Source organism: Rhineura floridana, chromosome 3 (genome assembly GCF_030035675.1).
Source record: "Rhineura floridana isolate rRhiFlo1 chromosome 3, rRhiFlo1.hap2, whole genome shotgun sequence".
Classification (NCBI taxonomy): Eukaryota; Metazoa; Chordata; class Lepidosauria; order Squamata; family Rhineuridae; genus Rhineura; species Rhineura floridana.
This window is the reverse complement of record NC_084482.1, coordinates 149,687,505-149,714,627: the sequence shown is the minus strand read 5'-3', so window position 1 is coordinate 149,714,627 and position 27,123 is coordinate 149,687,505. Positions and strand designations below refer to the sequence as shown.

Here is a 27,123-nt window from a genome sequence, read left to right as displayed (position 1 = left end):
GGAGGGAAGCTGGGAGGCTGTCAACAAGGGAGAGGGCCTTCTCAGTAGTGGCCCCCAAATTATGGAATGATCTTACTGACAAGGTGTGCCTGGCGCCAACCCTGCTATCTTTTTGGTGCGAGGTCAGGACTTTTCTCTTCTCCCAGGCATTTTAACAGCATTTGAATAACGTGTTTTTAACTTGCTTATCGGTTTTTATGGGTTTTAATGGTTGTATACTTGTTTTTAGTGTTCTTAATTGTTGTAAACCACCCAGAGAGCTTCTGCTATGGGGCAGTATATAGATAAATAAATAAACAAACAGATAAATAGATAGATAGATAGAACACTGTAGAGCACTGATGCTTCAATTTTCAACTGTCTGGAAAGGAATTGAAAAGTGCAGTTACTCTCCCAGCTGCAACCAGATTTTGACAAAACATCTACAGAGGAAGCGGCCTTATAGCCATCGCACTATTTGTTCATCGAGCCCAGTATTGTCTGCTGGGAGGAAGGGCGGGATATAAATCAAATAAATAAATAATTCCAGTCTTCCCTAAACTGGTGCCACATGGATTGAACTCCCATCAATGCCAGCCTGCTGACCAGGATCGATGTTGAAAACATCAGTTTGGGGAAGGCTGTGTCTCAAAAGCTTGCTGCATCATCCTGGTCTTTAACTGGAGAAGCTGGGATTTGAACCTGGGATCTTCTGCATGTAAAGCATATATTCTGCCACTGAGCTACGATCCGTCCCTGAAGACACTTTCAATGGCATGGCAAGAACCAAATGATTTTGGGGATTCAGAACAGAGTTGGACAGAGCCATGCACATAAGAGGCTTAAGTGTTAAATCCCTATGGTGTAGCTTGCATTTTACAGTTTAAGACCAAGAATATTTAGTTGTGAAAAGGCTAGGTAATAACTAACTCAGACACAGAGGCATCCTTAAGAGTTGTGGAGCCTATGTGCTTAAAACCGTGTGATGACAGACCACATCTGTTGCTTTTACCACATACAAGACCACATACATATATTGGTAATTATGGTCCATACTCAAGACTTCCCTATTGTTGTTAGGGTCTTTATTGCCTTGTGCTATTGCAGGTTTCAGTTCCTATTAAAAAACCCCAGCAGGAATATCAAGGTTCAGGTACAATATAAGTTATTCAATTTAGACAGGTGTTTTTGGAAGTGGGTGGGGGGTTTTCAGGGGGGGAGGGTTGGTATTCATCTAATATTTGTATCAGCTTTGTATGTGCTTTCTCTGGCATTCCATGCTAGTTGATCGGGATTGTGTTTGAGTTTCATTGAATAGCATTTTGGATGATGGATAGTGATTATTGGCTAATATAAGAGATCACATGTATTCTTCATATATTTTATTGCATTCTCAGCAACTACTTTTGGTTTATTAATTGATTTATTCATTTTTTAAGTTTCCTGTTTTTGTTTGCTTGTATGATTGTTTGTTTGCATGCTGTAGAACACAGAGTCTTAAAAATGTACACTGGGGAAAAAAAGAAAATGGTCTTGAGGAGTAAGGGGAAGAACTGTAAACTTCTTAAACAGATGCTCATCATTCCTGAGAACAATAGATCTGGACTGGAAAGAGGCAATGTATGGTAGAATCAGGAAGTCAATCATTTTTATTTAACTCATGCATGCATTGTATCTATACAGCATTGACATTGAAGATTTCTGTTGTAGTGGCTGGTGGTTTGTCCACCTACTTTGCTATGTATTTTCTGTTTATATTTAATAAATATTTTTTTTAAAAAATGAGCTGTGGCAAGAAGCCCATCTGAGTTTGTTTTAAACATGCACATTTTATTTCATTAAGCAAACATTCATGGTTTTAATAAGTTATAGGATACAATATTACAACCTTGCATTTATTCCAGTTTATTTTGCTTTTCCTTGTAGTTTACAATGTAGTGAGCATTTCACATTAAGGCACACAGTACAGTAAAAAAGAAATCCTGTTACTCTAGCCCCCCTCCAAGAAGTTGTGCTCAGATTTAGCACTGATATACAACTACAAAAATAAAGCTTGTCAGATAGGAATCTTTTGCTAAACAGAGGGAACGGGAAAGGAATAAAGTTATTTCCATTAAGTCTCTTCTTCCATCAGACACATTTAAAGCTCTTTGAGAGGAAAAACTCTCCTAAAAGCCACAACAGCTTTCTAGTAATTAGTTGTATACCTGGAATGTATTTGGAAATCTAGAATGGTCATGTGCTCATTATCCCAGAATAATGAAGAGGATAAATACTTGTGCATGAACTCCTTATACTAAACTTTCAACACTGAATATGCACTGTTAATTAGCAGAAACATTCAGAGATTCATCTAATAGTTTAACTGTCTAGAGTAGTTTTGAAATCATCATGATCAGGGATATGATGAGCAAGTCCGAAGCTGCTTTTTACTCAACTAGGAGCCCGTGTGCTGGAGTTAAAGCATCTTTCCATCATAGCCAATATGTGAGCTACAGAAGCTTAAATTTTATGTTGAGTGCAGAAACAAGCAGCTACTCTTAGGAAAAAACAGTTGCCACGGGCTGCATCTATTGTATTACAACTGACCAAGCACCCAGCACAATGCATCTACGCCAGAATATCAGTGAATTTGGCATCCTGTCAACAACCATCATGGTTAACGTAAGCTAGCATTATAACAGTACATAGTGTAAAAGAAGACGACTTCTGGAACAGTTTGATACTACTTTTGATTTCCTTTAAGGAAAAAAGTAGTTTTCACTCTCTCCAAATGTAAACAGCCAAGCATTGTTAAGATGTTTTAGTGTTTAGCTGTAACACTTTTGTGAGTTTTTGCTGTTATGTAGTAAAAAAAATGATCAAGTATACAAAAGGCACATTAAATACCTGGTTTTACCTCACTTCTTTACAGAAAAACGTTTAACTGGTGATAGCCAAACTGAAATTCTACAGCTAAATTTAAAAAGTTTCCAGTCTAAAAATGTTCATCAAAAGTCAGTAGTTTAAGATACCCAATTATCCAACACAAATTCCAGTTTAACATGCAATTTCAAAAACCAACAAAAGGATAGTGCTCTTCATTTGTTACACAATTGTGCATCAATTCAGAAAGATACATTGATTTCATTTGTATACCAGGAATGCATAAGACCAATAGAACACTTTTAAAATGTTGCAGAATTTGGTTGGGATGCATTAAAAATGTGTTCTGTATACAGGAAGGTACTATATTTCTCTCAGGACTGCTCACAGTATTGAATTGTAAAAAATCACTCATGAAGAGTAGAACGTTTTGAAACAAAATAAACCTATGGAACAGTAACATGGAATGGGCTTCCAGGAATGTGTTCTTCACCCCACTTCACGGCTAGGATATAATCGCCCTTCTCCTTGACCACATACGTTACACCGTACTGGTGGCTTCCCAAGTGTTTCACAGATACTTCTTCACAAGGCGTTGTTGGTCCATGGACACCAACTAACAACATATTTGAACCTAAGGCACAACAAAGAGAAAGTTACCATTAGGAGCAGCAGAACACAAATCCTACTACATCCCAAGATCCAAGTTCCAATAATTTTTTTCTAAGTATTTCAAGTTACTGCTTTGACCAATCACACACATAATATAAAAACCCTGCTGGATCAGGTCAAAGGCCCATCTAGTCCAGCTTCCTGCTTTCACAGTGGCCAACCAAATGCCTATGGAAAATGCCTGTTGTTGTGTGCAGCAGTGGGAGTGCAACATTCCATTGTCAATGGCAACTAAGTCCTTTTGTTTGGGTTGACAAATGTACTCAAGAATTGCTGTACATTTACTATGCAAGGCAGAAAAGCTCAGGCTGTAATCACTAGACCGGTAAAGAAACCCACACGTTTTAAAAAAAAGTTAAGTTACCAGCTTTGCTGCAGTCTACTGAAAAGGTGTTTTTCTGCCCCACAAAAGCTCTAGAGAGCCCTGCGCCCCTGGAGATCACTTTGCTTGCATCAGATGAAGATTTGGGAATGGCACTATAGCAAGTATCTGTTGTTGATCTGGTCACAGATTCCACCATGATGGAGGATGTTTCATTTGAGATACCTGGGCTAACTAGCCGTTGACCTAAAGAGCAAGACACAAGGAATGAGAGCACAGTTTAAACAGTATGGCAGCATCTTGCTGCTACGGCAACAATACAATAACTTAGGGCTACATTAAAACAGATGTCAGTCAAGTCAATGGGACCCCATTACCTTCTGCATTTCAGAATCTCTCTCCCCCTCAAGACATGCTGATTATAACCAGACTGGTTGATACTGGCTCATTAGTCTTACCTGTCACTTTCGCTTTGAAAGGGCTGCCAGCTATATGATTAGGCCCTCCATATTTAATTCCAATTAAGTAGTTCCCTGGAGCCATAGGTGTATACATGACATTGTAGCCCTCTGGAGCTTCTTGACAATCCATTTTCACCTTTGATGGCCCCTCAATCGTAACAGCAAGGGTTCCAGGGCCTGCTTTGGTGGTGTCTATAGTAAATGCTGACTGTAATCCTGAAAAGCAAAGTACAAATGGAAGGCATGGGTTCCATAATGAATGATAGGTCAGTTACCACATCATGTTTGTCAAGTATAATTGTCATGGATGCAGGGGCCCCAACAATTTCCTGTGGTTCTTATTTTGTACTTATTTTTAAAGAAACATTAGCCCCCCTTTTCAGGCAATGCTCATTGGTTACAACCATAAAACCAACAATGCCCCAACAAAAACAATATAAAACCAATACAACTTGTCCAATCCCCAAACAAAAGCACAAGAAATCCAGTGAAGCAAAAATCATAGCCACTGTCCAATTAATAAGCACTCTTGGAAGGCCTGTTGAATAACTTTAAGTCTTCAAGGCCCCACAGAAACACTGCAATGTAGGCACTTGATGCAGCTCTGAGGAAGAGGAATTCCAAAGCTGCAAGGCCATCATAGAAAATGCCTTCTCTGTCGTGGCCATCTACCTTACCGACCTGGGGGGTAGATTCACCAGAATGGGCTCTGAAGCAGATCTCAGTATGCAGGCAGTCCAACAAATAGCTTGGGCCCAAACAGTTTAGGGCAGCCTTTCCCAACTAGTGGGCCAACAGATGTTGTTGGACCACAACTCCCATCAGCCTCAGCCAGCACTGCCAATGGTCAGGAAAGATGGGAATTGTGGTCCAACAGCTGCTGGTGGCCCACTAGTTGGGAAAGGCTGGTTTAGGGCTTTAAAGCTCATAGACATGTGTCTGTTTACAGACATGTCCTTCCCCATTTCTTCATGTTGTTCAGTGCCATGAGCTATGAGCATTGATAATTTTGACAGATTACATGACAAATCAATTTTAGACTAGCCCTTCTACATCTTGTGAGATAAACAAGGATTATATAGCTGTTCCCAAAAATAGCAACAGCAATTATCCTTTGTATCATTTGTCATCACACTTTGCATACAGTACCAATCTGTTGTGCATCTATCAAACTACTAGTGAATTTAATTATTTCAATGAACTGTTTCCCTAACAATGCAATTTTATGTATGTCTACTCAGAATTAAGTCCTACTGTTCAATGGGATTTACTTAACTCCAGGTAAGTGTGCACAGAATTGCATTCTAGGTCTTTCATATTCCAATCAGACAGCCTGAAAGGCTCTTTGAAATGTTTCAACCAGAAATTAGAACTCACTATCAACTGCACTGTCAGCAAGGTAAATCTAAAGCTATGTCCACTTTCCACATTTTACTTGGACAAAGAGCACTTGTGTAGTGTAGGAAGTACAAAACCTGCAAGTAGGCCATCACATATTATATATTCATTTACTAGGCGGCCAGTCCCAGATGTAACATGCATGTTCATTACATGCAAGAGTTTCCCAATGCAGAAGGGTTTCCAGTGAAGGAAAGCAAAATGCATAAAGTGTCCCTTAGTCTATGGGAGGTATCTAACTAAACAGTTCAGCTAGCGCAAGGACTTTTAGCTGTGCAGTGGGAAGTTCATTGTGCAGCTGCAAGTCCTTGTGCACAGTACCTCCTATAGCAAGAGAGGGTAGGTTACCATTTGCTTTCTAGCCACAATTAACTGCAGAGACCAGAAAAATGTCTGGCCTTTGCCTAGCAACTATTCACAGCTTCTCTAGGGAGGCCTAGTTGATGTGCATAAAGTCTCATATTTAAGGCCATCACTGCACGTCACCAAGTTTGTTTTTGTTATTTTACTTCCCCAAAAGCAAGAGTGGCTTACCTGTGGCTCTTCTGATGTTGCAGTCTACAACTACCATCAGCTCTGCCCATTAGCCATGCTGGCTGAGGCTGATGGGAGTTGGAGTCTATTGTCATCTGGAGGGTCATAGGTTAGCCACCCCTGCCCTAATTCAAATAGGTTGATGCATCTCCTGACTTAGTCAAGTGTACCTTTAAAGGTTTTAATTTGATTTAAACATAAACTTGAACCAGGTCCCGTTCTACTCTGTTACCAGCTTAAGTCAAACTCCATCCTTACCTAACCAAATGCATTTAAAAAAAAGCCTTCTCAGTAGCATCTGGCAGCATGGGTATTAAGATTAGCTTGCAATGCACCATAAAATAAAGTTCTGTGAGGAAAGCTCTGTATGCTAACTACCTCAGCTCTATCTGCTTACTGTCTTTAGCCAAGTGATGCTCCCTGGCAGAGTGTACATGTGAAGTGGCATATCAAGCCTGTTTGTATTATCCAATGCAATAGGGAAAGCTGCCCGTTGCTTGGTGGCATGTAAACACAATCACAACAAATTTCACACTCTGAAATGCTGCTGGACAGACAAGTGTTCAAAGGCAAGCAAAAAAGCAAAACAAGAATGACTGGCTGCATTTCAAGGAAGCTTTCATCAGAATATGAACAAACAACGTTTGGCCATACGGAACCCATTACTGATGCAACAGTGGGAAGGATACAATCCAAAATACTAAGCGTCAGTGCTGGCCAGCAAGTACATTGTTGGTAGAGTTGACGACTCATTTGCCATATTTCAGTTATTTAATGATTTCTCCCTCCAAAGGCCTTGGGAGAAATGAAACCATGGGGATGGTGCCTATACAAGTGTCCAACTGAATACTGCCATAGGGTGGGGATGCAGAACCTGCAGCCCTCTAGATGTTGCTGGATTCCCAACTCCCATTAACCCCAGCCAGCATGGCCAATGGTCAGGGATCACAGGAACTGGAGTCCATCATTATGTAGTGCGCTAGAGGTTCCCCACCCCTGGAATAATTTTGTCCTTGAGCTTGACAAACTGTTAAATTGAATTGGCACAGCCCTTAAGAAAATTGCTCAAATTACTTTGGCAACAAGTTCTGCATATTGGCTTTTTCCTCTTTAATTCAAACAAACATAGAACTGCATAATTTTGCAACATATTGGTTGGGTCTAATAAGGGGTTAGCCCAAACTGTACATCTAAAAGAGTGTTAGCAAGTGAGACAAAGGCAATCTTTGAACAAGATTATACTATTTTCAGAATTCCAACAGAAAGAGAGGAAACATTACCTGTTATGCCACTCTCAAGGCCTGGTCCACAGGCAGTAACAAGAGCTGGGGTATCTGCTTGACCTGGTTCCCCGACTCTAACTTTAAAAGGACTGCCTACAACATGGCTACCATTGAACTTCACATCAATAGAATGAATACCATTTTCACGAGGGATGAATCGAACAGCATATTTATCTGCAATACATATAGAAGCAAAGAATAATTAAATTTGGAACTTGCCACTAAAAATAGAGAACAACTGTGTGCCAGCTTTCTATGGCTTATATGCCAAAGCCACAGAAAGCTGGCACAGAGAACAATCCAGAGTATAAGTGAAGCCTCTGAAATGCAATGCTCACGCAGAGACCATACATAATAGTTGGAGCTGTCACACTTAAATCCATTATTATTGCTTCACCACCAGTTTACTGCAAGTTGCTTATGTTCTAAGAGACTGTCATAAGCAAGACAAAACCAATCCACCTTGAGAAATGGTTATTCCCTTGCACCAGTAGACAACTACGCTTTTTTAGTCTACAGCAAAAATTAAAATTATAGCACAAATGAGTAAAGCCTTTTCTTATAAATCAGTGGCTGGGCTTCTGCTGGGAGGAAGGGTAGGATATAAATCTAATAAATGAATAGCAATTGTGTTGAAAACATGGTTAGAAGTAGCTAAGAATGGTTATAAAAAGGTAAACCCTGTTTAAATAAATTAGTAATTACATCAGAGGAGATCTTGTTAGAATCTTCCTGCAAGTACACCATGGATTTCCAAATGTTGGGGGACAGGGGGACGGGACACAATGTCATCTATGGCAGGATGGAAAGGTAAGAGATATTTGCAGGTACCTGCCCTATGTAAGATTATAAATTTCCTTAGTCTCCCATTCAGCTAGAGGCTGTTAGGCAATCTCTCTACCATGCATAAAGATGCATATTGAGCATATCCAAATGAGCCACTAATATGCCAGCATTCATACTCAACCACATCTGCATCCCTATTTGTAAGAGGATTTCCTCTTTGCACAATCTGTAGCTGGGGATGTGATAAAGTGCATTATTTATTATTATTATTTATTAGATTTCATTAGACGCCCATCTGGCAGAGGTTAATCTGCCGCTCTGGGTGACATACAGCAGAACACAAATACAGTTCATATAAAAACATAAACAGAGGGCATTAAAAATTAAAGGTTAAACACCCCCAAAGCTGCACACTGCCAACCTAACCCCGCTCCCACACCTGGTTAAAGAGCCAGGTCTTCAAGGCCCGACAGAAACAGAGCAAGGAGGGGACCTGGCGAAGGTCGGTTGGCAGCGAGTTCCATAGTGAGTTAGCCACTACTGAAAAGGCTCTGGACCTGGTCCTCACCAGTCTTGCTGCTCTTAATGGGGGAATAAGAAGTGAACCGTTCGAGGAGGATCTGGTTAGCCAGCGCCCCTGGTGAAAATGGAGGCAATCCTTTAGTAGAGTGGGCCGGCTTCAAAAAGGGCCTTAAAGGTTAAGGCCAGGACCTTGAATTTGGCCCAGGCAACCACTGGTAACCAGTGCAGTTCCTTCAGGACTGGGGTGATATGATCTCGCTGGCGGCTGCCTTTAATCAGGCGGTCTGCCGCATTCTGCACTAACTGAAGCTTACGGACCGTTTTCCAAGGAAGACGTGCTAATTAACCTTAAAACAGGTTATGGGGAAAGGTTTTGTTCATGAGTTTCTTATTTTGACCACCAAAAAGTAGTTCTCAACCCCTACGGAAATAAAGTCTCTTGGCTCCAAAAATAGCCTTCTAATAGCCTAATCAACTACTGCTGAGCATGTTTCTATACTGATATGAGATGCCACTTGTTTCAGTTTTCATATTTAACCATTATAACCATTTTCAGTCTTGAAATGTTTAAGAAGTTCAAATACAAAGTTTTCTATACATCCTTACCTTGGTCCAACTCAGAAACATGGCATTCTTCTACAGCTCCAATTGGGCTGTGCACTTTAGCATCAATCTTGCCCTTGGCCCCGTTAAGCCTTATAGCGAAGGATGCTGGCTGGTTAACTTTCAACCCAGACTCCTAAGAATGCAATAGTAAGATCCTCACATACATATTGACATTCAAATTGCAATTAATGTAAAACGATGCAGTCCTTCACTGCTTCTAATGCAGGGCAGCCGCTTTTATCTCAGCAGCAGCAGAGAAGCAACATGTGAACTGTGGTAAACCTGTATCTCCTTTGCAAATGAAATAAGATTGCATCATAGAAGTTATGCTTTTGGAAGAATTTATCAGTCTCACTGTTTACAAAACATGTCTGATAAGGCCTCAAGTACTCCTATCCTGCTATGTGAAGGCATTACTCCTTTGGGGGAAGTATCCACTGCATTCTCAAAACTTAAAACTAGGAATATTTTTATTCATTTGTAAGTTTCTAGTTCTGTAGGTTCCAGAGACCACCAGGCAATGTGATCTTCTCTTAGTGGACTAATTCTATTCCTGAAGGACAGTACAAGACATTGCCAAAGAGTGAGTTTGATTAAGTATGTTCTACCCACACATTGGTCTAAAAATATGCAAGACCATTTATCTACAAACTTAGGATGCCAGCCCCAAACCATCCAATGCATCAGCTTCAGATCAAATTTCAGATCAGGTACAATTTAAATAACATCCCAGAAGAATATAAAAATCAAATGAGGAACAGATTTGAGGCTTTAAACTTAGTTGACAGAGAACCAGAAGAACTACAGAGTGAAATCAGAGACATTATCAGGGAAGAATACAAAAAAAACTGTGCCTCTCGTTAAAAAGAGAGAAAGACCTCAATGGATGACTGAAGAAACTCTTAAAATGGTTAAAGAGAGAAGGAAAGCAAAAGCAAAAGGAGATAGAAACACGGTCAGAACCCTAAATGCAACAATACAGCGACTAGTATGTAGGGACAAAGAGAACTTACAATAGTTACTGTATAGAAATAGAAGAGGACAACAAAAAGGGTGGAAAAGAGCCCGATTCCAAAAGATTAGAGAAATGAAAGGGAAATTTAAACGAAGAGTAGGGATGCTGAATAATCAACAGGGGAACACACTGACTGAGATAAAATAAAAGGAAGATGAAGCAATACACTGAAGAACTCTATAATAGAGATTCAAGGATGACAGATTCATTCATGGAGGAACCGTATGATGAAGAACCAGAAATTACAGAATGCGAGGTAAAAGCTGCTCTTAAAATACTTGGAAGAAACAAATCACCAGGAACAGAGGGCATACCAATAGAGCTGCTACAAGCTACTGAGACTGAATATGCCCAAATTTTGCCAAAAATTGTCAACAAATATGGAAAACTAAACAATGGCCCACAGACTGGAAGTGTTCAACATACATTCCAATTCCAAAGAAAGGAGATCCCAGGGAATGCAGTAATTATAGAACTATAGCCTTAATGTCCCATGCAAGTAAAATAATGCTCAGGATTATACAACAAAGTCTGGTACCATATATGGAGAGAGAAATGCCAGATGTCCAAGCTGGATTCAGTAAGGCAAGAGGCACCAGAGATCGTATCACAAACATACATTGGATAATGGAAGACCAAGGAATTTCAGAAGGAAATGGACCATTGGTCTCACCTGAAGGGTGATTTTCATATGAGGACGGCCATCACTGCGGGTAATAGCTCCACCTATCGTGCGAAGGCAAGAATGTCTTTGAAGTCAAGACTAGGGGCGTCAGGCCCCTCCCACTCTCCAGTTCATTCGCAGCGAGTCTATAGAGAAATATCTAAAAATACAAGAACAGGACCAACAGACCTGCCAGCAGGAAAACAACATACATAATAACATGACTCTAACATAGCGATATAAGAACTAGGAGTCTTGACTTCACTAGTAACTTTAAATGCAATAGCGTAACAGTAATATATAACGGTTTAGTAAAAAATCTATACATCCTCCAACTGGGAGGGTCGTGATGGCCGGCCTCATATGAAAATCACCCTTCAGGTGAGACCAATGGTCCATTTTCCATATGAGGCCGGCCATCACTGCGGGATGTACAAAGCAGCCCATAATAGGGAGGCACCACCCACATGCTAATTGTCATTAAGAACCTGTTGCAACACTCGTCTGCCAAAAGAAGCATCAGCAGAGGCATAACAATCTATTTTATAATGCCTTATAAACGAGTGTGGAGTAGACCAAACAGCTGCTCTGCAAATATCAGCAACAGGGGCGTTGGTAGCAAAGGCAGCAGAAGTAGCCGCTGACCTGGTGGAATGAGCTGTGATACTATCTGGAACTGGAAGCTGAAGAGCTTCATAAGCTAAAGCAATACAGGCTCGCAACCAGTGGGATAATGTAGAATTAGTTACTTTATGCCCCATAGACCTTGGATGAAAGGATACAAACAGAGACTTCGTTCGTCGAATCTCCTGGGTCCTAGACAGGTAGGTCTTGAGAGCCCTCCGAACATCCAACGAATGCCAAGCCTTCTCTAGAGGATGAGTAGGGTTCGGGCAAAATGAAGGGAGTACAATGTCCTGACTGTAATGGAAAACTGAATGGACCTTGGGACGGAAGGATCAGTTTTCAGCACAACAGAGTCCTTGTGAAAGACACAGAGATGGCGAGCAGAAGACAATGCGCCCAGTTCCGAAACTCGTCTGGCCGAAGTGATGGCGACCAGCAACAAGACCTTGAAGGACAGTAGACGTAAAGGCACAGTCCTAAGGGGTTCAAACGGAGGATGTTGTAGAGCTTGTAGGACCTTGGACAGACTCCATGAGGGAAAACGATGTACTACAGCCGGTGAAAGTAAAGCAGTGCCTCTGAGGAAGCGTTTAATGAACGGATGTGAGGAAATACAGGCACCAGTGGATGAGACTGAAAGAATGGACGACAGAGTGGACGCATGTCGACGTAGAGTGTTGGGTCTGAGTCCCATCATAAAACCACTATGGAGATATTGCAGCACCTGATGCACAGTGGCCTGGGATGGATCGCAGTGGTGAGACTGGCACCACTTGGAGAAAGCCACCCAAGTATGTTGATAAATGCGGGTGGTAGATCGTCGTCTTGAGGCTAAGTTAATATCAATAACAGCGTCAGACAGTCCAGCTGACCTCAAATGTCCCCGTTCAAAAGCCACGCTGTTAGATTGAGCCAAGTGGGGTCCTGATGCCATACTGGACCCTGGGATAGAAGATCTGGCCTGACTGGAAGTGTCCAAGGATCCATCACCAACACTGCAAGAAGATCCGAGAACCACGGTTGGCGTGGCCAATATGGGGCTATCAGAACCAACTGTGCCCTCTCGCTCTGCGCCTTCCGCAATGTTTTGGCTAACAGCGGTATGGGAGGGAAGGCGTACAAAAGACCGTCTGGCCACGGTATGGACAGAGCATCCACTGCTTCCGCTGCTGTGTCCAGGTATCTGGCAAAGTACCTGGGAAGCTGGAAATTGCGACTGGAAGCAAACAGGTTGATCGAGAAGACGCCGAACTGACACTGGAGATGCTGAAATATGGTCGGATGAAGTTGCCATTCTCCCGGAATGACCTGTTGTCTGCTGAGCCAGTCTGCTGTCACATTCCAAATCCCTCTGAGATGCTCTGCTTTTAGGGATTGTAGATGTTGTTCTGCCCAGACGAAGATGAGGGAAGCTAGGTCCTGCAGAGGACGGGACCTGGTGCCCCCCTGTCTGTTCAAATGTGATTTTACACACGTGTTGTCCGTTCGAATGAGGACATGGTCCAAAGGGAACAGAGACTGAAAATGAAGTAGAGCTAAGTGGACCGCCTTGAGCTCCAGCCAATTGATGTTCTGAGTCTGCTCTGCTGTGGACCAAACCCCCTGAACGTATTGGGAGTTGCAGTGTGCTCCCCAGCCGATGAGACTGGCATCCGTGGTGACAACAGTCCTGTGAGGTTCTCTGAACGGAGTGCCTCTGGAAAGATGTTGGACCCTCGTCCACCAGCGGAATGAAAGGCGCAGTGCGGGGCTCAGAGGAACAGTGCGATGATTGGAGTTGGCAATATCCTGTTGAAAGGGCAACAAATCCCACTGAAGGTGGCGAGAGTGGGCTCAAGCCCATGGCACAATGTGGATGGTAGAGATGAACATTCCGAGCGCCCTGGCTAGAAGCATGACGTCTGCGGTTGTTTGTTGCATCAAGGACCTCGCAATGTTTGTGATGGCAGTTATGCGATCTGGAGACAGAAACACCATCGCCTGCAGGGTGTCCAACATTGCCCCTAGATGTAGTAGGCATTGGGTCGGTTGAAGATGGCTTTTGTCGAAGTTGACAAGCCAGCCGTAGGCCTGCAAAGCATTGAGGGTGAGCGTTAAATGACGATGAGCCAGCTCCTCAGAGCTTGCCCGTATTAAAATATCGTCCAGATATGGGTAGAGATGGACCCCTTGAATCCGGAGGTAAGCCATTAAGGTCAGAAGCACTTTTGTAAATACTCGCGGAGCAGAGGAGAGGCCAAACGGCATCGCTCTATATTGAAAATGCTGGGGGCCAAAAGCAAACCGAAGGAACTTTCTGTGGGCTATGCAAATGGGCACATGGAGATACGCTTCCTTTAGGTCGATAGAAATCAGGAAGTCTTCTTCTTGCAGGCTTTCAGTAATGGAGTGGAGGGATTCCATTTTGAATCTGTGGTATGTTACAAAACGGTTGACAAACTTGAGGTCCAATACCGCCCTCCATGACAAATCTCGTTTGGGCACAGCAAATAGGAGGGAGTACACCCCTTCCGACCTCTCTGTTGTAGGGACTGGCTCTATCGCCGCTATGTTCAAGAGGTGTTGTATAACTGTCTGCATGATGATGTGCCTGGTCGGCGCCCTGGGGCAAGGGGATAGATGGAATTTGTCTGGTGGGGTTGCCCAAAACTCTATTGCATAGCTAGAACAAAAAAGGTCCCTGATCCAGGCGACCTTAGTCAAACGCAGCCACTGGCCTCCAAACATAAGCAGTCTGCCACCAACAGGTAGTGCATTAGTACTGTTTGCGCTGGCGAGACCCTCCCCTATATGAGGACGAAGGGGTACCTCTGAGCCCTTGGTACTGACCTCTGCCCTGGAAACGTCGGTTCCAGGTTCCCCTGAAGGGACTGGAGTCATAGGATCGGAAGTCGCGGCCTCGACCTCCTGGCCGCGTCCCTTGAAATGGCTGGTTAGTGCGGAAAGAGGAAAATTGCCTGAACGGCCTATGATCAATGTTCTTGACAGTGGCCAAAACCGGTTTGTGAGCGTCTTTGGGATCAACCAGCACTGCCTTTAGAGCTTCCTCGCCGAAGAGCAAAGATCCGGAGTAAGGAGCCCTGGAGAGATTCACTCTGGCCGTAGAGTCAGCTTGCCAGTGGCGAAGCCAGAGGGTCCGTTGAGCGACTATCTGAGCCGTCATGGCTCGTGCCCCCAGTTGAGTGGCATCCAAAGTGGCATCAGCTACGAACGCCGCTGTCTTGTGCAACTTTATCAATGACCTTCTGAGAGAAACAGGATCAGGGTTAGGGTCCTCTAGAAGATCATCCAGCCACATCATTGCTGCCCTGGAGAAGACGGAAGCTGATGCGGAGGCCCGCATGGAGAAAGCAGTGGCCTCACGATTTTTGCGGAGAGCGAAGTCTAATCTTCGCTCAGTAGCGTCCTTTAGTTGGGATTCTCCTTCCCTAGGCAAAACAGATCGCGAAACTAGGCTAGCGATCGGCTCGTCTATGCCAGGAACGGCCAGCTTGGTGGCGAAGTCAGGCGCTAGAGAGTAAAGTTTGTCAGCCAGGTTTTTGAATCTGCGAGTTTGGAATGGATGAGCCCATTCTTCGGTAGCTAGTTTAGCAATGGGATCCGGCACCGGGATGTAATGCTCAGTAGGTGCAGGGGATTTGAGAACCCTGGCCCCTTTAATAGCTGGAGCGGCAGCTGTTGGGGGCGCAGCTTGGAGACCAAGGGTGTTAACTACCCTGCGAGCTAGAGGCTGATAGTCTGAGGCATTAAACAAGCGATACGATGTATCCTCCTCATGTTCCGAAGAGTCACTCCATTCGTCTCCTTCTGCATGTTCAGCAAAGGGTGACTCCTCCCCATACGACACATCATCAATACATCTGCCTCTAGCCACATCAAAAGGATTCGGAGAGCAAGAAGGATTTGTCTCATTACCTATATATTGGTCCATACTGTGGCGAGGTATGGCAGGAACTTGTGGTGGTGACTGCATTTGAGTGAAAAATGACAGCATGCCCTGAAGCTGTGAAAGAAACTCATGGGACAGCTGCAGTCCCGTTGAAGCAGATGATTGTACCTGAGTAGGTGGCTCAGTGGGCTGTGACGTAGGATAAGCCCTGGGCGGCAATATGGGAGGAGGCTGGTTAAGTGTTGGCTGAGTAGGAAAGCCAGCAAAGTCCTCCTCATCGGAGGAAGCAGCGGGGGAATGAAAGATATCCGTTAGCTGTTCCTGGACTGCTGAGGTGGGGGTCGGAACAGAAGCATAGCGTGGACGCTTCGGTTTGCTGTGGCTGGAAAGATGTTTAGTCTTAGCCAGTGCTTTGGCATGCTTAGTCTTAGTTGCCTTAGATGGTTGTGGCTTGGCTGTCTGAGACGTGTCTGGCTGTTCCGCCATCTTATATTCACTTATATTCACAGACTTCAGGCTTGGTACACAGCCACAGAGGGGGCAGAATGTACGACGGTAACAGCATCAATATAATGCAGACTAGTTCAGGCTTTGTACACGGCCACAGAGGGGGCAGAATGTACAGTATAGACTGCCCTGGTACACGGCCACGGAGGGAGCAGAATGTACAGTTCAAATAAGTTGTGTTTTGTACAGGGGCAACTGGCTGGGACACGGCCACGAGTGGTGCAGAATGTCCAGTTCAAACAGCTTGCGCAGTATCAGCCGCCTAGTACACGGCCAAGAGTGGGGCAGAATGTACAGTTCAAATAGTTAGGTGCACAGCCACAGCCTTGATGGAACAGTCACAGAAGTGCATTAATCCGAAGGTTGCCAGAGCCAGCAGCAGGAGACGTGTGGTAGAGGAGTCCGTTGAACTATGGAATCCTATCTACAACACACATGTAAGGAGCCCTTGCCAGCTAAACCCCCCTTGGTTAGTACGGAATAGACTGAACAGAAAGGGCGGGAAAATAGGACAAACAAAATGGCACCCACAATATGAGCGGGCAGAATATGACAAGGGAGTAATGGCGAATAGCTGAGGAACCCAGCTACTGCTGAGGAAAGGGTGTGAAGCACAGCCTCGAAAGTGCTGCGGCCGCGGGGCTAATGAGCAAAATCGCGGCTCAAACGTCCAGCAGAGAGGCTCCGTCAAGGACGTAGGGAGGCCGGTGAAAAAACAATGAAGCGGCTGAGGCAATGGAGTTAAGGCACTAGCTGCAGCCGCTGGCTGCAAAGACCGTCGCGGCAAGGATGAAAAAGGCCGCCGAACGGGTCCGTTAAAGGTGAGCAGCCCGAGGAAAAATAGCCGAATGGCAAAGCACGAGAGCTGCAGCTGCAGGCTCCTGTGGAGGGGAAGGACCTAACGGACCACCGAGAAAAAACAGCTGCGGTCGGACCGGCAGGCAACCCAAAACGGCCAGGGGCTAAGCAAATAAATGCCGCCAAGCGGGCTCCGAAGGGGAACCGGCGGTGAACAAAGCAGGGAGCTGCAGCCGCAAGCTCCCGCCTGAAAGGAGAGAGAGAACCGCAGCTGCGGTCTCTTCAAAGGCCGTGAGGCTAAAAGTTTGGGAGAGAAACGATCCACGTAAAGGAGAGACTCCACCCAAGGATTCCTCAGGAGTAACAGACAAAAACGAGTTAAATACAAGACAGGGGGAAGGGAAAACGTGGAATACACATAAAACAGAACCTCCATACCCTGTCACAAACTCACGAAAAACACAAAAGAACTTAGCTAGAAGCTACGCTATAGAAAATCTCAATCTTGTTCGTACGAAGGCAAGAATGAACTGGAGAGTGGGAGGGGCCTGACGCCCCTAGTCTTGACTTCAAAGACATTCTTGCCTTCGCACGATAGGTGGAGCTATTACCCGCAGTGATGGCTGGCCTCATATGGAAAATCACCCTGTGCTTTATAGATTACAGCAAAGCCTTTGACTATGTAAATCATGAAAAACTATGGAATGCTTTGAAAGAAATGAGGGTGCCACAGCATCTGATTGTCCTGATGCACAACCTATACTCTGGACAAGTGGCTACTGTTAGGACACAACATGGAGAAACTGATTGGTTCCCAATTGGAAAGGGGGTGACACAGGGGTGTATTTTATTACCCTACTTGTTTAATCTATACGCAGAACATATCATACAGAAAGCGGGATTGGATGAAGATGGAGATGTGAAAATTGGAGGGAGAAATATCAATAATTTAAGATATGCATATGATACCATACTACTAGCAGAAACTAATAATGATTTAAAATGAATGCTGATGAAAGTTAAAGAGGAAAGCACAAAAGCAGGACTGCAGCTGAACGTCAGGAAGACTGAAGTAATAACACAAGATTTATGTAACTTAAAGCTGACAATGAGGACACTGAACTTGTCAAGGATTATCAATACCTCGGCACAGTCATTAACCAAAATGGATACAATAGTCAAGAAATCAGGAGAATGCTAGGACTGGGGAGGGCAGCTATAAGAGAACTAGAAAGTCCTCAAATGCAAAGATGTATCACTGAACACTAAAGTCAGGATCATTCAGACCATGGTATTCCAGATCTCTATGTATGGATGTGGAAGTTGGACACTGAAAAAAGCGGATAAGAGAAAAATCAACTCATTTGAAATGTAGTGTTGAAGGAGAGCTTTGCAGATACCATGGACTGCGAAAAAGACAATTAATTGGGTGTTAGAACAAATTAAACCAAACTATCACTAAAGCCGATTCATAGAGTTGCCATAAGTCGTGATCAATTTGAAGGCACATAACTTATCAAAATGTCTGTGCTTCCCAAATCTTTATACTTTTCTATGCTAAATTTGTTCTGATATTCTCAAAATTCACTTGAAATTTCTCTTCATAATTGTGTGGCTAATCCATTAATATATTGTGAAGAACTTTATATATTGCATCTAGAATAGAACCTGGAGTTTTCTGTCCAAGGAAAGTATGTTTCACCCCATGCCAAAAGATTGGTTTTGGAGATTTCTGGTAATACAGCAGCAAAGAAGAAACTAGAAGCATACATGAATGCATACCTGTTGTGCAGTATCAGTCACCACACATGCAAAAAGCCACAGTCTTACTCTGTTATGCATGTGTGATTCCTGAGCCCAGTCACTGGAAAACTGAACTTAAAATGGAAGTGTTGGGAGTACCGTGCTTTTGTTTTCAGTGCATAGCTTACCTGAAATTCCACATAACAATTTTATCCTCAAGAGAGAAATAAACTGAAACTGGCAAAAGCTTATGATACAAATAGGCTGCTAAAAAGCACCAAGGAAGTTTTTATAGAGTGCCAAAAGATTGGTTTTTGTAGAAAGATTGTTCTCCTCTGTTTCCCACTCCCCTCTGTCAGTTTTATTTCCCTCTTTAGGGTTTAAGTCAGCTGACACCACACATTCTGTCAGGAGTCTTTAAATGAAACACAAGAAAAACATCAGTACCACAGTGGCTAATTAACGTCCTTGTAACTCCTTGTTTTAGTTGAGATTTGGCTAAAGTAGCACTTGGCACACCAAATGCCACTGTGTAAGTGCATAGTTCTGAAGAGTTGTGTAATCTAATTAACACTGCTGCTTCTAGCAATTCTACCCATGCTAGCTGGTGGGAACTCAGTCTCAATCTTCCAGGTTACTTCTATTTTACATTCAAGACAGATACTTAAAAATGTTACTAAACGCACACCACAAAAAGGTCTAGGCTATATACACAAACTCAAGTTTTTAGAAGTCTGGAATTCACTCTGTCTTTGGCTGCTGTTTACAAATCATTTGGACCACAAACTTGTGATTTTGCAGCATCTGCACATGTGTGAATTACTGCCTTGTGCTCACCCTAGAGCCCCATTTGTTCAACCATGTGCATTCTTGGAACATATGTCAAACAAAATGCTTCTTATTAGTCTAAATGCCTTGTCCGTGTGCAATCCTGCAAGCCAATTTACCACTCTTAGCATTGGCTTACTGCTGACTACCGTCATATACACTAAATGCATAAACAAAATCTTGTTACAAAATAAAGTTAACAGTAAGGTTTGTAGAGCTGGTTAGTGCCACTATGGAGGGGAATGGAGGCCAGGGTGATTCCCTGGCTGAACAGTACTGAGAAAGAATAACCCCTAACTGGAAAAGCCTACTTGGTTGCCAAGGGTTTTCTTCAGAGAAATATAGCAAGTTAGCAAGTGTAATTATTAAGAGCTTGAGATCAAGGATGAAATCAGCTTGTGGTAAGTTACAGAGATGCTTCCTTATGTCTCACCTGAAGGCTCATAACAGTGAGCCTACGAGCATCATCGGAAGGAGCTATCACAGGAACCAGGTATGGGCTTTCTGGAATATGCTCATCATTGAATTTGATGGACACCTCGTAGTTACCTGAAAGACATAAGAACTTCACTAAGCAAAGAGGAACAGTTTTCAGGTGTCTTGCTTCATAAACATTTCAGCTTATTCATATAGTTAAGATTTCCTACCAGGCTCTTGAGCAGTATATGATACACCACAGGATCCATCTTTATGGTCTTCAAAAGCAATTTCTGCCTTGCTGGGCCCTTCTACTGCAATGGAAAGCCCCCCAGCTCCTGCTTCTCTTGTCCATATGCTGAACTCAGCTGTTAACAAAAACAAATATTAGAAGCAGGCATGTGACTCTCCAGTCACGTGGCCCTCCAATCCTGCTGTGACACTGGGGCCACAACACCACAGGATAGTAGCACAGGGCCACCAGCATTCTCAAAATGCACTCTAGTGTTACAAGGTGTTAAGTGCCCTGTTCTTGGTTACAGTCATTATCCCCCTGACTGCAAGGTACTTAAACCCAAGCCCATGTATTTAGGGAAAATTCAGTGAAGGTGTTACCTGGGATGCCTGCCTCTGCTCTTTCAAGTCCTGGACCTCCAGCTCTGACCTTATTGGCCCCTCCTTCGCCAAGTGGCCCAACAGTAAACTGGAATGGACTGCCCGGCACATGCTGTCCTCTGTATTTCACATCAACAGTATGGACCCCCATTTCTTGTGGTACAAAGCGAACACAGTACGTGTTTTTATCATGCTCTACAATTTCTGCATCTGTAGTTCTCCCTGATGGGCTAGTGACCCGGGCTGACATGTCACCAATATCAATTTCTAAAAAACAAAAGGGTCCATTATTAACAAGGAGAAGGGGATTTAATATTCTATACATCTTACACTGCGTCATGCAATGCCAAGTTCCATTTCAGCTTTTTTGAGAACTTCCTCATATGAAATCTACTTCAGTGACGTCCTAAAGTCACCAAGTCTAGTTGTCTATTTCATTGAAGTTGCTGTGATCCGATTCAAAGTAAGTTCTAAAGTCAGCTTTTTGAGGGGGTGGTAAATGTTACATGCAAGATAGCCCTTGAGTGCACATTAGCCAAAAGATCATACACCAAAGCAATTTCACCTGGTGTACATTTGTTGGGAACCTGATGCAATTCTAATGCCCAGAGGTACAACCAGCAAAACAGATACTTGCAAAGTGTCAGATGTATCCCAGGGATGGGCACACACTTATGTGTCCACCTCAGATACCTCTGGGAATTTATGAACACTCGTCACATTACCAGGCATGTTCACAAATCCAATTGTTTTGCCACCCATTCCCCTTGACAAGTAAGGCATCATATCTCCATTGATTCAGCAACTTACAAGGAGTTTCAGCAGACTGCTCTTTGAGCACCAGAGGCTCTTTAGCTATCTGAACTGAAATCAAAAGATGTAATACTGCAAAAGGCTAAGTGTTTTGCTGTTCCTTTTACAGCAAAATACAGAATTGGGATGGCGACTCAAAATAAGGCTCAATTACACTCAAAGGGGGTCACAAGCATTCCAGTGGAGGAGTTACACTTGAGCCCCATACCCTTTTTTGAACCCAGCTTTAATGTAGGTGTGCACTTTGGAAAAGAGCCTGCCTCTGTGCGAAGCACTTGGAAGGCTGACCAATTCAGCTCAGGGTCCATCCAAGTCCACTTCATCCTCCCTCCCCAATTGTCTACTGGGAAATCAAGAAGTGGCTATAACTTTTTTTCTTGATGAAATAGATAAAATTTGCAGGCATAATAGTTCCACCACAGATGATAAAAAGCCTACCAAATTATAGACAAATACATTCAAGAGTTTTTGTGCCTAGATCCTTTAAAAGATTTTTTAAAAAAACAAGAATGTGCCTATTTTGGGGCAGATTTCAGTAAGCCTATTTTGTAGCCAAGGTCACCCCTTTTGAAGGCCCAAATCTCACTGATTTCAGAAGGCTAAATGCACTGTTTTTCCTATAAGAGCAGCCTTTAAACTGGGTAAAACCAAGAATAGCTTAATCTCCTCTATGGTTTGTGGGCAATCTGTCTGCAACTGCAGATGTGAGAGGTACACCTGGGTTTAAAACACCTGCTAAATTGCATATCAATAGCTCTGGGCCTTTTGTGTTAGGTGACTTTATAGTTTATTCTGAGGTGGGTGGGAAGAACTAAGATTTTCTTTCCAGGTGAAATCATTCCCTCCAGTTACAAAGCTTGACTTTTCAGTCACAAAAGCACTCTCCCTCCACTCTCTCTCCAAGCTTATGTTTGCTCTTCCTCCATCATCTCACCTTAGCGTTATTCCTTATATTATCAGATTAAAAATATTTAGAAAAGACAATAATGCTGGGGAAAACAGAAGGGGGTAGAAAAAGAGGAAGGCCAAACAAGAGATGGATTGATTCCATAAAGGAAGCCACAAACCTGAACTTACAAGAACTGAACAGAGTGGTTCACGACAAATACTATTGGAGGTCACTGATTCATAGGGTTGCCATAAGTCGTAATTGACTTGAAGGCACATAACAAAGTTTCCTTTTAGCAGATCCTGAACACAAATACATCTTCCTACTTTTCATTATGTTTTTGAGAGAGTACATAAAAAAACCTATGATTGTATTTACAAGATTATTAACTGCTATACTGAGAAAAAGGTTACTTAATTTTGAGAGTACTTGCAGAATAACTCAATTAATTAAAGATTAGACTGTACATACACTTAAAGTAGGGATAGGGGATCTGTGGCACTCCAGATGTTGGAGTAAAATTCCCATCATCCCTGACCAGAGGCCACATTGACTGGGACTGATGGGAGCTGGAATCCAACATCTAAAGAGCCACAGGTTCCATTACTGACTTAGGGTTTGTTACAGGTCTTTGTAACAAATATGCCTTTTGCCACTTCCTTGCCATGTATTGCGTCTTAAAGCAGATTTTATTGAAGTATGCAATACAACTACGTAACAGCTTCAGGACTATAACATACCCACAACCCCCAATGAGCCATGCATATAATACTTCTGTAGATCCCCCAAAAGACTGTTTGGAAACTTTGTCGTCTGATGTTAGCTGAGCTTTTAGTGAAAATAGGACACCGAGGTTCTCTCAGTTGAGTCTGGCAGTATTCCTTCTGCTCAGCACACAGGAAAGTGGGATTATATTGGTGTGAAACATTGGACATTCTCTCCAGACATATAGCCATTTGGAACCATGTAACTATGAGAAGGCAATAGAGGAAAAGGAACAGAAGACAGGAAAAGCGAGATTGATCAGAGTAGCAGAGAAAGTGACAGAAGCAGATGTCAGAATATGTATTAAAGTGAAGCATCATGCTGAACGTATATACTGTATAATATTTGAATGCATTTTATGAGCAAGGAAGTGTTTAGGGAATATTTACTCCAAATTTTTGGCAGCTATTTAATTAACCAAATATAAGCTAAAATAGTTTTATGTATTTTCCCCAGTTAGATCCATATGAAACCAGATACTGAAGATACAAATCTCTATGATAGCAACTACATTCCCAACCATCCATAAAACCTGCAGAATTTTTAATGCTCAAGCATTATAGTCGCTTGCATACCATCTTCTGTGATCATTTCAACACAAACTGGCTTAGTTTGCATGGCTTAGCGTGAATGCATGGATTCCCAGGGAGGAGACTGCAGTCACATTATTCCTCCTTCAGTCCTGCTGCTGTACTGCTGTGGGCTAAGCAATTGTTTGACTTAGCATACCATCTAAACCCAGGCTCGTGGTTTGTCTCCTCCGAAAAATGTGCTGTAAACCAAGAACAAACCTTGGTCACAGCTCATGGTTTGTCACAAGCTAGACAAAATATGAGCCTGCTAAGTTAAACTGCTAAGCTAAACATGCTAAGCTAAACTGTGGCTTAGCCCCAGGTAGATTGGCAGGAGGAGGAGCAGGGGAGGAGCACAGCAGCCATGATCTCATTTCCAGGAGCCTGTATGTCACACTAAGCCATGGTTTGCCTTAACGTTACATGTGAACTGGGTCACTCAAAATTGCTAAAGCTAAATGCAAAAAGCCAGGTCTACTCATAGGGACTAGGAAGACAAATAAGTTGTTGCGAGCACTACACTGGGGAACACAATCTAAATAAGAATGCCTTCTCTTATCTCCTGAAGTCATTAGATAACATTCCATTTTTAAAACTTATTGTGAAGAATGCTTGGAAGACTCATCTTTCAGGAGCAATATACAAGAACAGTAAATGAAGTATTGAGGAGGTCCCAGTAACTTTTCTATGTGCTATGGATGAACTTACCTGGAATTTTTAAGTTGAGATCACACAAGCTTCCAATCGTGGCCACAGATGGAGCCCGTCTGGTGCGTGTAATGCTTTCCTTCACCCTTCCTTCACCACTTATTTTCACAGTAAATGGGCTACCTTTAATTAGTACAGACAAGACAACATGGGGTTTCCATCTATCAGAGCACAGGAAGCATACTTACAGGCAGTTAAGTAGTAGATTGGCTACAAAAAGTGTTTTTTAATAGCATCGAGCCAGTGTGGTGTGGTGGTTAAAGTGTTGGACTACGACCTGGGAGACCAGGGCTCGAATCCCCACATAGCCATGAAGCTCACTGGGTGACCTTGGGCCAGTCACTGTCTCTCAGCCTCATGAAAACCCTATTCATAGGATCACCATAGGTAGGAATCGACTTGAAGGCGGTACATTAAAATTAAATTAGAATTCTGTCCCACACAGCAAGGTTGGATCACTGAATTTTTAACTATGCATACGAAACAGAAGACTTATCAGTGATGATCAACAAGGAAACCACCTTCCTATACCAAACCAGTATTCTAGTTTGAGCTTGCAAAGAGATAGATATTATCCTGCAGCAGGAGATATCCCGTCAAATAAAAACATGGTCAAGGTGACCAAGATGTTTATGAATGCAATACATCCCACCATTCAGAATTTTGCCATCAAGCTGTTCCTTCAGGTATTTTCAGAATATCAAGACCCTGACAGGAAGCCTAGATGGTCTCCAACAGACTCTGTACTTGCTACAAGAAGTCGGTGCTGGTGGGTAAGTGCACAGCAATCACTCGCGTATGCAGCTTCTTTTCTCTTACCTGGGATATGCTCATCAGCAAACTTTGTAGACACTATGTAGACACCAGGCACAGTTGGAAAGTATGAAACTCTGCAAGTTCCATCCTCTAGATCTTCTGTTTGGATATCAACCTTGCTGGGTCCTTCAACTGCCAGCGATATCCCACCATAGCCTAGAAAAAAAGCAGCTGGAATTAGTGCCAGCAGCTGTGAAGGGCTTTGAAAAGTGCCACCTTTAAGCCAAATCCTTAAGGGTATCTGATGGTTGTTACAGATCTCAGCCATTATATATGAACTCCTACATGTGAACCAGTCATTTCAGCACACAGTCAGACAAAACTTTACGTGATATGCTTCATGATATGCAGCTGTGAAGTTTCAACCTATGTAAATGATCACATTGACAGAGCATCAAAACCTGTTCTACATCATGGAAGCTACTAAAGATACCGTGTGTTCTATGTTTTTGTGCCCCGCAATTTCCAGGTCGAAGGCAATACAGGATATTTTGCTCTGCTCAGTTGGTAGAACGTGCAAAATATAATACACAATTGCTGTGATATTTCTTATTGGATGACTGCATAGCGTCTCAGAACACGCAACAGCAGATCAACAGCATCACAGGTGGGCAATCCATAACCTATCAGCAGCTCTTGGCTCTTTTCTGGGCAGCCCACCAAGCCCCTGGTTACCCTAATCATGTTTCCCCACTGCCCAGCTGATAAACCTTTTGCACATCAATAGTGCTTGGGGGGGGAGGCTTTAACCTCCCCAGCTGATCTTCCAGTTCAGCCAAGATTGCTACCCCTGCACTGCTAACAGCACCACAGGGACAGTGATTTTCCCCTACCCAACTGATGCAGCCGGGGAGGGACATGAGTACGAATGTAAGTGTATGCATGCCCACTGCCAGCCACTCACACCTACTTGCTCGCCCTGAGCAGTCATCAACTGTCACATGTCCCCTCGAAGGCAAAAATGTTGTCCACCCCGACCCAGATCGGCCAAAATGATCTCTCAGACATGAGTGACTTCTTAGATTTTGCCAAAGTAGGAGTTCTGTAGATAAATTCTAGCACTGACCTGCGTCTCTTGTATCTACAATGAAGTCACACATTTCAAACGTGCGTCCTTCAACCAAGCCACGTCCAGAAACTCTTGCTCTGCTTGCATCACCTATCTCAGACTGAACCACCATAATGGACACTGGGCTGTTGGGCACATGGCTTCCATTCTTCATAATACTGACCAAGTGTTCTCCCACCTCCCGTGGAATGAATGAGATACCTGCCAGACACAAGTTAGTGGCAAAAACTTTGTAAAATTCATCTGGATAAATCCTCTTCACCCCATCACCCCCCCCCAAAAATCTGTCAAGCCACAATAAAGAACCATAACTGGTACTGGATATCACACAAACCATCAGTAGTCACAAAACCCAATGAGCCACAAATTAGAAGTTTAACAGCTTCCAATTGTGGCCCAACCTCATATGCCTCCCAAGTTCACCCTGCCAACTTTCATGAACACAGCAAAGCCCAAAAGGCAAGAGACTTACCGATGTGGTTATTGGGCAGCCTTTTCAGAAGACAAGGTTCATCTCTGCCAGATGGGGCTTTAATACTGGCTGTCAAGAGGCTAAGATCAGTCTCATTAATGTCCAACAAGAAGTCTGCAGCAGAGCCCAACTTAACTTGGGAGCGCCTCCTATTGTCATCTTTAGGAAAGAAGATTTCTCGTTAGGATAATAGATTAAAACAGGTTTTCAGTAACTACTTGGCTCACCACTGGATTTTATGGGTAAACCATTTGAGTGTCTTTCTGCTTAAATTTACAAAGACAAAGATTGATGAGAATCAAAAGACATGTATGTGGCTTCCAGATGCATACGCCAAGAAACCGGAACTCTAATGGGTAATTAATTGACAATACTTGATAGCTCAAAAGTTCTTATACGGAAGAGACCTTTTGTTTCTACAACTTTATGTTAAATTACTGGGCAAAAGCTGCCTAAACAAAACTTAACTTTGCCACATAGTAGTTTAA

General features: G+C 43.1%; 1 protein-coding gene across 4 annotated transcripts in view; it reads right to left on the bottom strand.

The window, feature by feature from the left end:
* Nucleotides 1–1,788: 1,788 nt before the first annotated feature.
* Nucleotides 1,789–27,123, bottom strand: part of FLNB (filamin B) — a 106,588-nt gene continuing 81,253 nt past the window's right edge. For all 4 annotated transcript variants that reach the window (XM_061618323.1, XM_061618324.1, XM_061618325.1 and 1 more), the window contains 12 exons: nucleotides 26,636–26,794; nucleotides 26,161–26,364; nucleotides 25,098–25,250; nucleotides 24,279–24,401; nucleotides 20,532–20,798; nucleotides 20,147–20,284; nucleotides 19,933–20,048; nucleotides 9,429–9,561; nucleotides 7,512–7,688; nucleotides 4,297–4,515; nucleotides 3,881–4,084; nucleotides 1,789–3,478 (listed from right to left, as the gene is read on the bottom strand). In XM_061618323.1, the coding sequence (XP_061474307.1) occupies nucleotides 3,291–3,478; nucleotides 3,881–4,084; nucleotides 4,297–4,515; nucleotides 7,512–7,688; nucleotides 9,429–9,561; nucleotides 19,933–20,048; nucleotides 20,147–20,284; nucleotides 20,532–20,798; nucleotides 24,279–24,401; nucleotides 25,098–25,250; nucleotides 26,161–26,364; nucleotides 26,636–26,794 (2,081 nt within the window). In that variant the 3' untranslated portion in view covers nucleotides 1,789–3,290. The remainder of the gene's footprint in view (nucleotides 3,479–3,880; nucleotides 4,085–4,296; nucleotides 4,516–7,511; nucleotides 7,689–9,428; nucleotides 9,562–19,932; nucleotides 20,049–20,146; nucleotides 20,285–20,531; nucleotides 20,799–24,278; nucleotides 24,402–25,097; nucleotides 25,251–26,160; nucleotides 26,365–26,635; nucleotides 26,795–27,123) is intronic.